Genomic DNA, 15,822 nt, shown 5'->3' on the forward strand with positions numbered 1-15,822 from the left:
ACCAGCCGCCCCACCAACACACCCACCAGCCACGATAGGACCAGGCACGGCGAGGAGGACATGCAGAGTGGCACCGATGGCAGAGGAGAACAAGAACCGGCAGGACGGAAATGCCGCAGGGCAGGCAGAACTACAAGGACCAAACCGGCAGACAGGGCGGGGCACAGGAGCCGCACGCCCGAGAAACCAAGGAGCCACCCAGGCAGAAGCCAAGAAATACCCACAACACTCAGCCACCACAGGCGGCAAAGGAACTGGCAGCCGAGAGGCAAAGGACCCCAAAAAGCGGACTAAGCCACTAAAAGAAACACAAGAGAGGAGAAGGAAACCACAACAGGAAAACCAAACCCCACCAGGCAGTCAAGTGCAACACAACCCATCACCAGGCAATAGGCAAACACCAACGCCAGCCAGAAAGTCCACCAGGGGCACCACCAGCACAGCCCCGGAGTCAACAGCCAACCATGGCCAAAGGCCCCGCCAGGACAGAGGGAGGGCACAACACCCCCCCCCTCCAGGGCAACAACAGAACCCAAGAAACAGGAAGGCCAGAAACCCTAAGGGCCCGACGCAGGACGCAAGAAGCGACCCAGCCACAGCAAAAGAAAAGCACCGCCAGGGACGGGCGCCCTGCCAACCTAGGCAACAGACAGAAACACAAAGCCCAGCAACCGGGAGGCAGGGAACCCCAAAGGACAGGGTCCCAGAACAGGAAGGCAACCGCAACAGGGCACCCACCACCGGGGCAGGGGAACAGCCAACCCACTGCTGCCCCGAGCAGCCAACCCCAGGGAAGGGAAACCGGAACCCCCTCAACCAAGAGAGAGAGAGGAACAAACCAAGACCCACTCACTGACCAACGGGACACACAAAGCCCAACAGGCACAGTGAGCCCAAGGAAGGGGCCAAGAAGAAGCAAGGCAGCAGGGCCCAATCAGAAACCCCAGGAACGAACCAGCAACCGGAAGCCCCAGGCCGGCACCCAGACAGGCACAAACGAGGCCCGCACACAGTCAGGGACTGAGAGCAGACACAACCAGGCGCCAGCAGGGAGGAAAAAATGCACACTGCAAATCCCACAGTACCAGGCATGCACAGGCGTGCACCCAACCAGAAACCCACCATGCCCGGCCCCGCAGAACACTGTACAGCAGACAGGGCAGGACCCAGCAGGGCGGATAGGCAGCAGGCCGCCGGAGGGAGCCTAGCAAACAGCACACCACCAGGAGGAGACGCACACCAGAAGAAAAGCACCACCAGAGCACACCGAGACAGAACAACTGAGCACCCGGGACAACCCCAGACAGGATCCCGCCAGGGAACGAGTGTGCGCAAAGCGCTAAACCGTCAGGCAGGCAGCCTCAGATGACCAGCACTGCGTCCAGAGATGCCCCACCATCCACAGAGCGGCACAGACTGACCCCAAAAAACGTCCGCAAGCAGGAAACAGCACAGGAAGGCAGGGAAAGGAAGCCCACAGCACCTGGTAGTCCCAGGCAGTCTCCCATACAGACACCAACCAGCCCTGCCCCCACACAACCCTGAAAATCAGAGAATAACAGGCGTGTGCAGGGTGCTAGGGCCGCAGTCCAGCACAGCAGCATAGGCAGAATAGCAAGGAAAAGAAACCGCTTAAGTGGTACACACCATGGGGGCAGTCAAACACCACCACACAGCGACTGACCCCCAACTACCAGCCCAGACGCCATCCACCAACGAGCATCGAGCAAAGGGGAAAACCAGGAGCAACCGGCACCCCCAGTCGGCCATGCAGCGTCCAGGGAGGAAATGGCCGTAATGCAGCCCCAACCAGCTTCCAGGAATGCCAGGGGCACCCCCAAGACCGTCCCAAGGTGTCCCAAGCAGCAGCAGGAACGCGTCTCCCTGACCGGCTCAGCCACAGGAAGACGCGGCCTTCAACCCGGAACAGACCGGGAGGAGCAGCGCCCCAGTCACAAAGGACCGGCCGCCCATCAACGCGGCAAGCCCGGCAGGCCAGGAGACCACGGAATAGGATGTCGAGGACAGCCCAGCAGCCCAACGAGACATCCAAGAAGACTCCAGCAGGTAAGAACCAGCAAATCCAAGTCCCATTCTGTCGGAAGACAGAAAAAATAGAACAGGCTGAATTCTGGGATAGTACAGCTTATGCACTCCCAGTGGGAGGGGGTGGGTTTAGGTATCCTAGCATTCGCCTGCACTTTGTTTCTGTCGTGGAGATGGTCATCCCCACTTTGTTAAGGAATGGGACGAGGACTGGAGGGACTGAAAGGTAATAAACATAGGAAAGCTGAACTCCCCCACTGGAAAGATTTTTTGGCTGCACGTGACAGTAACATTTTGAGCTGGTTCTGGCGAACTGTAAACCAAGTCAAGAATAGCGGCTCTCTTTTAAAGGATCTGTGTTTCCCTATCCCTGGATCTCTCACTTTAGGGATAAATATACTAACAACATGGAAGTTCACGTGTCCTTAGATATTTCTAGCCCTAATCAACCATTCTGCCCAATCACTTTAACTTTTGACATTCAGAAAGTCATGCGTTCAATCTCTCTTAGTCCACTTGGCAAAGCTCCTAGCCCAAATCGAGTTCCTATGGATCTGCATAAGACAAACATTGATCTTTGGTCTTTTTTACTTACAAATGTTTTAAATTGTACATGCAAATCTGGTCTGCCTAATTCCTGGTACAAATCAATCATAGTGCTAATCTTTTAAGAAAGGCAAAAGATCTGACCCTCTGTGTTACATTTGAAGTGGAAGACAGTTTCTCCATTACTCAACCAGTTGAGGCCAATTATCTATCCCTTTGTACACGGATTTCCAGCACCTCGGAACGCCTCGTCCCTCTGAAAAAGGGCAAACCACAGAGACGAGCGCCGGCCCCATGGTTTGATGACTCCTTAAGAGCTCTCAAACTAGCATGCAGACAAGCAGAGAGAAAATGGAGGCAGGGTTACTCTGACACTCACAAAACCCTCTGGAAAGAAAACCTCCGGGAGTATAAAACTGCCATCGCCCAAAATAAGGCTAAACATTATTGCTCCATCATCACCAACGCCACGAACAGCTCAAAATGTATATTTCAAATACTCAAAAACCTAACCAATCCGGACTGTGTCACCTCTACACAGCCTCCTACCCAAGCCCTCTGCGACAACCTTGCAGTGTTTTTCATTAACAAAATAAACACCATTATTCACAACCTGAAAACACCTCCCTCTTCAGAAACAGCTAACACGCAGAGACCAGCCACCAGCTCGCGAAACTTGTCGTCTCCAGGCTCTGTCCTCTTGGCTAGACTGTGGGAATTTCCTCCAATCCCGGCCTTCGAGTTTGAAAGACTTGCGCTTGGTATCACCTCGGGTTCTCCACTCGACCCCCTACCTCCAAAAGTCTGGAAAAATTTTGGTAATGAACTTTTTGACACCATGCGCTTAATATGCAACCAGTCTTTGCACAGTGGCTTTGTTCCAACCCCTTGGAAACAGGCACTAATCACCCCTCTCTTGAAGAAACCCTCCCTGAGCCCAGACTGTCTTTCCAACTACCGACCCATCTCTCTGCTGCCTTTCCCAGCGAAGGTCGCCGAACGATGGGTCAGTTCGTGCCTGTCCGCCCACCTAGAACAAAACAACCTTCTAGACGATCACCAGTTCGGGTTCCGTCCTGCCCACGGCACCGAAACAGCGGTCTTAACTGCCATGGAGGATCTTCGCATGCGTGCAGACAGGGGCCAGCCAGTGGCATTGATACTGTTGGACCTGTCTGCCGCATTCGACACGGTCAACCATGGTAGGCTGCTGCAGAGACTTGGTGAAGTGGGAGTGGAAGGCACTGCTCTGCTCTGGTTTCACTCCTACCTTCGGGACAGAAGACAGGCTGTCTCCCTTCCCCCTTTTCAATCCGCCTTTGCACCAGTACCCCAGGGAGTCCCTCAGGGATCCTCCATCAGCCCTATCCTTTTTAATGTGTACCTCATCCCGCTAATCAAACTGATCCAATCCTTTGGGGTCAAAACAATAAATTACGCGGATGACACACAGCTCATCCTCTCATGGGAAGGTGAAGATGCCATTCCTCTTTCCACCTTCCACGACTGCCTAAGAGAGACGGCTGGATGGCTACACAGAAACTCCCTCCAGTTCAACTCCGCTAAAACGGAGGTCCTGTTTTGCTCAGGCACTAAGATACCCCGTCAGTTTCCGAATGAATTTTGGCCCCCGGAGTTTAGAGACAAACCTCTGCCAGTTCCCTCGGTGCGCAACCTGGGAGCCATGCTGAACAACAAATTAAGTATGGAAACCCAGGTGATGAAAACTGTGGGGATCTGCACAGCCCTGCTTCGATCACTGCGGAAAATCATGCCTCTTCTCCCGGCACAAGCCAGGGCGTCGATAGTCAGGTGCACGATACTCAGTCGCCTTGACTATTGCAACGCCCTGCTCCTGGAGTCTCCAGTCACGATGATGGACCGACTACAGCGAATTCAGTCTGCCGCCGCCAAGCTGGCTCTTGGCTGGACGAGGAGGGCCTCGGCCACAGCGGCTCTGGCTGAGCTACACTGGCTACCCTTAAAACAACGAGTGGCCTTCAAGTCCCTCTGCATTGTCTTTAAGGCTCTGCACGGACTTGGACCCAAACCTCTGCAAGCCCTGTTTCTGTGGTACACTCCTGCCAGAGACCTACGTTCATCCTCTGCCTGTCTGGTAAAGGTGCCCAGGTTCAACAGAACCAGAACAGGGGGCAGATCCTTCAGTGTTGCTGCGGCCAAGCTGTGGAACAGCCTGCCCACTGACATGCGTCAGATATCACAGCTTCTTCCATTCAGGAGACGTATCAAGACCTGGCTCTTCCCCAAATAAATTGTCCGTCTGACTGTTCTCCCGGTTATCCGTTAACAGAGTAATTTCCAGCGCCAGGAAGCCTGCAAGGTGTCAGTCGCGCTTTACAAATTCTCAAAATAAATAAATAACATGCCTATCTCCCTAATAGCCTCTGCGGTGAAGGTGCTTGGTGGACAAGTTACTTACCTTCGGTAACGCACTATCTGGTAGAAACAGGATCTAGCTGCAGATTCCTTACTTTAGAATGCTCTCCAGGCCCGAGACTGGATCCAGAAATGTTTTCCGATAGCATGTGCGCACATCGTAGAGGGCGCTGCGCGACTCCTTATCCATCGGCTGTGACGTCGACGGAGTCCATATAACTTCTTCGCCAATGCACAGACGTCAGTTTCTTCCATAACTATTTTCCGCACTAAAAACTTGGAGCCAAATATAGAAGCTGTCTATTGAAACAGTGTGCTAAAATAAAAGACACCCTTGTGTCCAATAATCACTGATGTTTCTTTTTCTATTTTTATTCTTAGGATGTGAATGCCCCAATGAACTGTATGAGACCAAAGAAGCCTCAGTTCCCAGAGCGGAGAGGATGGGAGGGTCGTTAAGGAATCTGCGGCTAGATCCTGTCTCTACCAGAGAATGTAGGTGAGCAATAACATGCTCTACTACATAAATTCCAGTGAAAGGAACCCCAGGTAAGTAAAGTCATAAGACATTAAAACCTTGGGAATAAAATATCCATGTTAGTATAACAAATCTGCATCAGCAGCCAACCAACAACATGAATATAAAAATATGTGCACCCTTAATGGGATCCATACCCATGCATTCTCACCCCACAATAACTATGGACAGAACCACAGTAACATGGGGAGAACATTACCCCTGACAATATAGCAATTTTGCCAAATTACTCTATGAATATAAACCCATTTGGTCTTATATCCTGACCGAACCGCATGCTCAATACTTGTGGAACACAGAGCAGAAGGCCATGCCACTGAACAATACCTCTATGTCATATAAAGTCCTATCCTCGCCAGAACTGCCTTGTTAAAAACACAGGGAAAGATCCACCTCCTGGGAAGAAAACACAACGAATACTCTATTAAAAAGAAATTGAAGAAAACAATAGCCACAATTGGCATAGAAACAGTCTTCTCTTAGGAAAAAGAGCTAGAAATGATACATATACCTCTTGAACATCCCAAATATATGTACTGACATAGAAATAAAATAAATAGACGACTATGTATGCACAAAAGAAAAGCCATAAATATAGATATAAAAAAATAAAATAATAATCAGCAGACAATGCAGACATAATAGTATGGGACTATAGTGAGATCATACCCCTTAGGAGAGCAACAGCCATCCAGCCCGTCAAAGTAACGAAAGTTGCCTGAGACACCACCATTAAGTAACAGTAGTATAAAGTTCAATAAGATATTAAGTATGAAAAAGACAAATCTCGATAACGTAATGAAAACCAAGATTAGCATGTGACCTTACTCTATGAATAGAGTCCCAGATGATCTAGAAAAAGTCACCCATACTGAAACTGGAAATTTTATAGGATTCCATAGTAAAAGAATTCGTCCGATTATAAAATAATCATCAATTTGTATATGTCATCTAGGGACCAGACTTCGCAAAGTGTGACCCCAACTACAAGCAACTAGAGTCAGGTAAATGAAGAAAAGAGTCATCCTCTAGTACAACAACGATCCTGTAAAATAGGAATAAAAGTCATCTAGAAAAAATAGAAGCTATGAGGCAAACACCTATTCCCCTCAAGGACCTCCAACATATATGAACACCTTCATAGAGATGAAAAGGTACACCATTAGAGAGAGATGTCCTTCAGAAAAGAAGAAAATCTTTAGTAATAACACTAAGCATTATAGCAACCCAAAAGAGAGAAGAATATTAAGTACCCTTCATAATAGAAGGAATAGAATCAACCAAGAGACTAGGTCTCCATAGAGACCTATAATTGCATGGCATAATCCAATAAAAACCAAACAATCATGCTCAAGGAACATGTAAACACAGAAATGTCCACATGAAGTAGTAGAAGAGCCAATCATATAGCAATGTAGGACAGAACCTGAAGAGCATAACACATAGTGTCTTAAGGCTCACAAGATGAAAAGCTCTTGGTTAACAATGTTCCAAAACTAACAAAAGTAGAGAACTGTTACAACAATCATAAGTAACAACATCTTTCATCTAAACATATGGCAAGTACCGGGGGAAAAGCAATAGCCACATAAACCAATGATGTAGGCTACCAGCTGTTTTTTGTGAAAATACAAGAAGGAATCTTGGGATAGACACCATCTGTTCTGTACTATTCAATCAACGTCACATCAGTCTATTGACGAACTCCCATAAATGCAGCATAAGGTCAAACTAGTACCATATAAAAGTATAGGAGACACTTCATCATATTAACCAAGATTAATAAGAGGATCATTGAACTTAAACATTCTTATCAAAAGGCACAACACACATACTGAGACACCCATGGAGGTACAAATATCATAAGTACCTGATAAGGGGTACCAATTTCATGAATGTATGATATCTTATGTTAGAGAAATAACCCAACACTGAGGGTAGAACTCTAGCCCCCCACCAAATGAGGGTCTAATAGTACACAAGCTGAGAAATCCCAGCTCAGCACATATATAATTAGAAATGCTCACCACAGCATACAAAAGATACTCCACATAGCGCATGGTACATACCATGAAGGTATCAACTCTTGAGCTTGAACTCTTCTTCTGAGTAAAGCAAAATGCAAGACCTGTATATCAGGTTTCAATTAAACCATCACAAATGAACAGCTGAAAAACTTTCATCAACGGAGCTGAAGGAGAAAGTCACAGCTTCTACACCAAGCAGTAAATAATAATCAAAAAAGCCACTTATCATGGAATATACTTTAAAGATTATATATTCACTAAAAAGAATTCTGCAGCCCATCATTTTCCTATAATCATAAATGACCGGAACTATGGGCATGAAAAAAACGTGTAAAGAACCTCCAGGTTATCTAAACAACCATAAATCTCTGCATTAAGCAGCCCACTGGTTGTCACCAGATAAAATACATATTGCAACTCAGCCATGTATAAACACTTCTTTCCAAAAGAAAGAATCCACCAGAACATTCAAAGACCTATTTGGTGGCTTTGTCACACGACCAGCTCTGAATGGCTGTAAAGCCGAATCAGTATGTTCACCAAATCAATGTACACCATCAAATGGCATATCTTTCAGGCTATCCTGTAAAGGCTCTTAAAACCCTGACTAAGAGAGCCATGCATATCTGCGCAGACCAACTGACTGAGCAATACCTCTTTCAACAGAATCGGTGATGTCCATGCAGCATTTTATGGCGAATTTTGCTGCTTCCCGGCCATCTTGTACCACTCGTAAGAATTCACTCCTGGCTTACTCTGAAAGAGAAGGCAGACGATGCAAAACAGAGTCCCATAAAGCATGAGAAAATCTGCCCAAAACACATGCAGTGTTTAACAGCCGAAAATGCCGAACTAATGGAAGAGAATATATTCCTCCCACAATGCTCTAGCCATCTGGACTCTATTTGGTAGAACCAAAGGAAGGACACTAGGGTCTGGCAAAGCTGTAGCAGCCTGTACCACCAGTCCTTTTGTGGTGGGATGTCACACAAGACAAACTGTGTCTTCAGGATGGGGGTCGATGCCTATAGCCCAATGAACTGGAACTCACGATACTGGTTTCGCCGAAGCCCCTAACAAAAGGTCATATAGAGACTTATTATAAGGGAGTAAAGACTCCACCCATCTCACCTTGGTGAAGAACATCCATCACATGGTCTGTGGCCAATTTCATTGAGGAAAGCTAGCAACCTAAAACTACGCCACCTGGTGCAGCTTCAGCATTGTATCTACGTCGGAAAGAGTAATGGGTTCGCCATCAATCAGCGCCACCGACATTATTGGCTGCCCAGATGCCGATATAGAAGGTGTGAACCCCCAAAGACTGTTCACCAGCACCGCCTTGAATCCGATAACGTATTGCGAGGACCCAACTGTCACTAGGGCGACCCCGCCGGCGAAGATGCAGTCAGGGTACTTCTCCCCTCGTTGGGGGTTGAAAGCACACCAGAGGGCTGGCCAAAGGCTTCATGCAGGGAAATGTAATATTCCTGCATCTGGACTAGAGCTGCCCTGGCTCCAGAATATTTAGGGAGGCGCGTAGTGGACTCTTGTGAATGCTCAGCAACCGAAGGGTGGGAGACAGTGTCAGAAACTAACTTACGTTTCGACCATTGGTGCTTCGGAGCCTTCTTTGACCTCCACAGAGACAGCCCCTCTCCCAAACGGCTCCTTCGACAAAGACTAAGCACAATGCAGTGCCACAGATAGTCACACCACGAGAAGTTTTATATGACGCTATAGCAAAGTCTTTGGCAGAAGACACAGACAGGAACCACACTCCTTGGAGTCATTGTGTTCTCCGAGGCACCTCAAACAGATGGTATGAGGATCTGTGATCGACATCTGTCTGTCACAAGATTCACAGGGTTTAAACCTTGAAAACATTGCAAAAAGAAAATCTTTTCGTTGACAAAATGTTGAAATGGGCCGAAAAACGCCCCCCCCAACTGTTCCGGATCTGCGTTACAAGCGTGGAAAAGATAAACAGATGTTGGCAGAGAATTATATGGACTTTGTAGATATCACATCCCTTGGACGATGTTGATACAGAGTCACGGGGCACCGTCTACCTACACGCGGACGAGCTATGGGTGAAAATTTCGAATCCAGTCTCACGCCTGTGGAGGATTCTAAAGTGAGTAATCAGCGGCTAGATGTCTCTATCCGATAGAGTGTTACACGGCAAAATCTTGAATTGGGCTAAGAGTAGAGATATCCTGTGTGACAGGCTAGATACAGTGGAGTAGTCTCTTAATTTACATCTCGTTATTCGGAAATTTACTATTGCGAAAGGCTGCCCATTGTACCTAGCTTTTATGGAAATTTAGAGCACCTTTGATAGTGTTGATCGCTCCAAACTTTGGACAAACTTGATCGAATTAGGACTCAATCTCCCAATCATGGATTTTCTGTCCACTCTCCATTCTGATCTTATTGTAAATGCTAGATTCTGGAGTAACAGCGAACTCACAGGGCCTGCGAATTTGTTAAGAGGAGTACGGCAAGGCTGTGTCTTAGCTTCTCCTGTGTTAATCCTGTACATAAACAGACTTAGTTCTGTCTTAGTTGGATGTGGCCGGATGTACCATTTGTTAGTACTAGGGAACTATCTGCATTTTTATATGCTGATGATGCCTTCATTATGGCCAGAACGCAGAATAGTCTTAACATTTTAGTGAATGGTTTTGCCAACTTTATGCATGACCATGGCCTTATCAAAAATCTTTCTTAATGTTATACTATGGTTTGTGTTGCGAAAACCTCTTTGTTATCCTCAATTTCCATCAGTAATTCTCCCCTTAGCATCATCTCGCAGTTTCCCTACCTGGCGGGGGTAATTTTCGACAATGAATCCCTGTGTGTCGGCAAGGCTCCTAAAGTTTTGCCAATCCATATGGCCTCTTTTCAAAATCACTTCTAATATTGGTAATACGCCAATAGAGCCACTTTTACATACCTTTAAGGCTCAGTGTGTCCCTATTTCCACTTTCAATCCCTGGGTTTAGGGCGATGCCAACTGTTCAGCTGTGCACCTGGAAGAAAATAGATTCTGCTGCTGTATGCTCAGCCTACCTTTTAGTTGCCCCTGATTATTTTCGCCTAACATATTTTGAAGACACTATTAAATTGGCCCTACTTTTACTGTGGCTTACCTCCTGGGCTAATTTGCATGGTAAATTAAATCAGTGGCATTCTTTATTATTTAGCCAGTGAAAAATGTATGGATATCCCTTGGCTGTCCAACATACATCGGATTACATGAAATTTGGGCTAAAAGTCTCTATTTGATCATCTATACTCCGTAAAAAAGGGTGACAGATTATGGGCTAAGAATAGCTTTTTGAGTGTAGACCTCCGGATAGAGGATAGAGAATTATCTGAACCAGCAAAGCCTATGTTTAGGAAATAGGTCATATAACAAATTGCAGTGGTATAGAGCCTTCTCTTTTGTTCACTCAATGGGAAAGATCACTTTTGGGCAGATTCAGGATCAGTTTTGCAAGTCTACTCCTGTGTTTTCCCTTAGGCCAATATAGCTCTGAAAATATAGGCCAGTGACCATGCAATGAGAGATCCGATCAATCACTTTTGTATTTCATGTTTTATTTAAATGTTATTTTAATTTTGCCAAAATGGTTTTAATACCAATAGTCAAGAAATTCAATTATACTAAATGTGGACTAGCTGCATGTTTTCTGCAAATCTTGTCTGAACCTTCTGCTTTTCCTGCTGTGGGCTCTTTTCTAAAGTTGGTGGTGCACGTTTGTAATTCAATGATATTTTAATGCTCTTTTTGTATTTATTATATCTGTGACTTTTATGATTAGATTCTGTAATCAAATAAAGTTTTAATTGATTTATTGATTGGCACTTTACCAACAGATGCTCTGAAAGTATTGTTTTTATCTGATTCAATCGACATCTGTGACAGATTTGTTTTTTTAAAATCAGTTATGAATTGTAACACGTATTAGTTTTAATTGCAATATTGATATGTATGTGTATTTTTCTGTGGAGCTGTTCTGAAAATGGTATACATTTGAAATTTAGATTGTCAGAAACCGCAAAAGTTATCACATTGCATAAAATACTGAGTATTCAAAACTGGATTAGGAATAAGAGGCATCCATCTGTTTAATGGTTATGTGACTTGTTACAGGGTCTGAGGTAAGAAAGGATGAGAGTGGAAGAAAAAGCAGCCAATATCTGACCATAACATATGGCCAAACCTTCTGAAGTCATTAACAGACAACACCAGTATTGAATGCATTGAGCATAGTGAGAATGAGGGGCAGTACACAGAGAACATGGGGTGTAAGTATAATAAGAAAGGGATTGACACACTCAAGGCATTAGCACTGGATGCTCTTGAAATAGGAAGGGGGAGATAATTGACTTACGACTCCTTGGTAACATGGTACGCCGACTTGTAACTATGCATGGCATTCAGGCATTCGTTGTGATCGATGGAGACATATAACTTTTATGTGGTGTAACTCAATTTTATAAAGTGATACTTTGGAATAACCATAATAAAAATAAAGAAATACTACAGTTTAATTTACACATAGTAAAAATATATAAGTGGGTGTAGTGATGTGGTTGTGAAAAAGACCGGAACACTCACAGGAGTGTCATCTATTTGTGCCAAATGACAGCGTGTCAGTGACTGGGGCATAGAAAAAGACAAATCGGACAGGATATGCTTCATATTCATGAAAGTTACCTTCTTTGCTTTCAAAGTTTTTCTCCACAAAGTGGAGAAGATGCCATCGGTCCAGTCATTGGTGGCCACGTCCAGCGTGCCAAACATCTGCGAGGCTGTGATAGCCTTGGGGTTCATCCGCATCTCCCTGTGTGGTGCTCCACAGTCCGTCATCGCTTTCATCAGGATGTTAATGCACTTTGTTTTCCCTGCGCCACTGGGGCCGAGGGTCATCATACCTTAAAAATAACGTACACGTTCATTAGAACTGGATTTCAAAGTAAAACAGTTTGGAGATTGGAAAATCTTGGATTTTCATTTGCTATAAATGATCATGGTAGACCTGTTTTTATATAATAAAAAAATCAGTTTCAGGCTCTTATCAGATCAGGACCTTAAGGGCCCTTCTGCATACGAGATGGGTAAGAATCGCATTCACTGAATGCACTTTCTGGCTACTTCTTTTTTGTGTAGATTTAATCTATGCGGCAAAATGTACGTTCTCATCTAAAAACAAAAAAAACAAATACAAAATGCACCTAGATTTTGTACTTTTTGCAAGGACCAAAGCCGAACAGCTCCCACAAAAAACAAAAATAGTTCACCGAAAATGCTCAAAACGTAAAAGTTGCATTTCCCTGGTTTTAGCATCTGTCTCCATGTCACGATGACATTACGCTACCAGTTCTTGTCTTTCACTTGACACAGTAGAGTATTTTGAGATATACAGTCTTGTTTTTGTTTAGCTGAGATCCTTGGAATATAACACCTCAAAACACGTTTTTTAAAAATTTTTTAAATGAAAGCCCACAAGGGGAACTGAGTGGTCTTGGCTTAGCAGTGCAAGGCTAGTTTAGCATAGAAGCAAACACAAGGAGATAATGGACGGAGCGCTGAAACTTTTCAGACACTCACCCCCAGTCACAGATATGGGTTGAATTTATCATTGTTCTTTAGCTCACTTTGCCACCCCAGTTCAGACCTAGCCATATGCAAATCAGACTTGACCCTGTGCCTCATAGGAACAGTCCAGCCCGAACTGCCAAGCAGGTCTTCCCTTGACCGGAAACAAGCATCCTGGGACCGGTTTCGGGGTAACACCCCTCATCAGCCAGGCTAGCTTGAATCCAGTGGCAAACTGAGCAAGGGACCCACGTCTGGGCATACCCTGCCAACTTATGGCAAACAAAGCAAACACAAGGAGATGATGGACGGAGCACTTAAACTTTTCAGACACTCACCCCAGTCACAGATCTGGGTTGAATCCATCATTGTTCTTTAGCTAACTTTGCCACCGCAGTTCATACACAGCCATATGCAAATCAGTCTTGACACTGTTCCTCAGATCTGTGACTGAGGGTGAGTGTCTGAAATGTTTCAGGGCTCCGTCCATCATCTCCTTGTGTTTGCTTTGTTTAGCATGGAAGCCTGTGAGCTACATGATAACATTGGATGTTCGTGGCCAAAGACTTTCAGTTATACATATAGGATATACTGCATAAATGTAATGTGTCAATTGAAAGGGAAATGGGTTGGGTGTATGTGTTTTCCCCCATACTGTACTCAACAGAAAAAGAAAACTTGTTATATGTACTCAAATATTTTTTAAGCTTGTTGAATAGGAGTGGGGTTGTTGAGAGTCCCTGGCGAGACTTGAACCTGGTTCCCCAGCTGTGAGGTTGACCGCTCTAGCTGTTAGGCCATACCCTCTGCCCGTTAGTCTAGGGTAACTGCCAGCGGAGCTAGCAGAGGCTTTGCAAGCTGAAACATAATTATTCATCCAACTCTAATTAAAGTAGGCAACCATCAGTTTGGCAGACAAGGTACTCTGCCATGTTTGTGGCAGAGCACCCTATCCGCCAAACTCCAAATAAACCCCATAGTCTTTTTGGGTTACTACTAAACTGGAATACACTGAGCCGCAATACAACTTTAGTTTTAAAAGGTATAAAGGTTTTAGTCCTATCCCCCTCCAACCTTAGTGTTATACGTATGTACCTGTGCATGGTTGGTCAGTATGGAGGCACATGGTTATAAAATACCAAAAAAGAGGTACATTCAAACCACCGTGATTAGTAAAAAGTTTCTCATGACAATGCAAATATATTACATTCTACTCAAATTTTAGGTTAAATATTTCCACCGACACCTGTGACAAAAGAGAGAGATGTCAGTTTACATAGAGAATTGCTTTTGAGCAGCTTGACATATGTAGCTAATCAAGTTAAAGTCACAGGGTAGTGTATGTGATACCCACACTTTCCATAGCCTTTCATTATGCAGAAAAAAGATCTCTCAGTGGTTATGTGCTATTTATAAACTAATGCAAGGGTGTCAGAACACACAGTGATGTAAAAGCTAATTTATAAAAATGCATCAGTTTAACTTTAAATTTGATTTAGACAGTGGAATTTAGTTATTGCTAAACTTCAAAATATTTAGGCAATACTGGACATCAACTGCACATTAGACCAAAAGTGGCACTCACCTTTTGAACTTTCCTTAAGATGGCACGAGTTCAAAATTTAAGTGCCACTTTTTAGCTTCTAGCACCGAGCTGCAGTCATTCAGGACATTTCAGTTCAGCGGTTACAAGTCAGACATGGGCTACTAAGATATCCATGGGCTTAGCATCTGTGTTTAATTCAGTGTCGCTTAGCTTCTAAATACTCCTTTTGAGCTAACTTGTCTGAAGATCGTTTAAGGTCTCAAGAGCTCTCTCTAAAGAATGGAAATGCATCTCCTTAAAAGGCTGCAATCCCATCCTCACTTTTCAGTACCATTCCAGTGACATCAAACGGTCATTGACAATAACATCTAAAGCTAGAGGATTGATGACAAAATTGAGAACTTCATAAATGACAATACCACTGACATAATCCATAGACCGAATCTGTCCTAATCGTAACTTGGTATGACCTAAAAAAGATAATTGACAAAAATGATGTAGCTACATTACTAGTCCACCATAGCATAGTTCATCTTCGCATGAAAGAAGTTGGCATAGCTGGCATTGCTCTCAAGTGGATTTCCTTTTACTAAACAACAAATCTCACACCATTATCTTAAAATCCTTACTATGTAAAACAGGACTTCCACAAGGATCAACTTTCTATACAATGGAAAGACAGGCATATTTTTCCACATCTTTAATTTCCTCAAAAGGTACAAGCAACAACATCACTTATACTCTCCAAACTTGACTACACTAACTGACCATGCACAGCATTCCACTCTCAACTATCAGAAGGCTACATAGAATCCAAAATTCAGCAGCAAGACTGCGTCTGCATGTACATTTATGAATCTATATATTTCCAGTCCCGAAGGCTTTAAACTTGCTTCACACTGCAAGAATAACGATGTAAACTACTCTGCTTCACACGCAGAGCTATTAATAGCAAATGAATAAAATTAATTCAAGCAAAAATAACAAAATATTTCCAAACCAGGAACTTATGTTTCACACTGGCACTATACATTATATTTCCTGCTTATAGGAAGTAAACCATTGGCAGCACTACTTTCTCTATTCAAGTTGCAAAACTATACACGTCCCT

General features: G+C 44.5%; 1 protein-coding gene across 1 annotated transcript in view; it reads right to left on the reverse strand.

The window, feature by feature from the left end:
* Window positions 1-15,822, reverse strand: part of LOC146822633 (dynein axonemal heavy chain 5-like) — a 971,002-nt gene that overhangs the window by 529,207 nt on the left and 425,973 nt on the right. Inside the window, exon 46 of the mRNA XM_085606815.1 lies at window positions 12,284-12,501. Coding sequence (XP_085462941.1) covers window positions 12,284-12,501 — 218 coding nt within the window. The remainder of the gene's footprint in view (window positions 1-12,283; window positions 12,502-15,822) is intronic.

The sequence above is a fragment of the Triturus cristatus genome, chromosome 5_2 (assembly GCF_964204655.1).
Source record: "Triturus cristatus chromosome 5_2, aTriCri1.1, whole genome shotgun sequence".
NCBI classification, from domain to species: domain Eukaryota; kingdom Metazoa; phylum Chordata; class Amphibia; order Caudata; family Salamandridae; genus Triturus; species Triturus cristatus.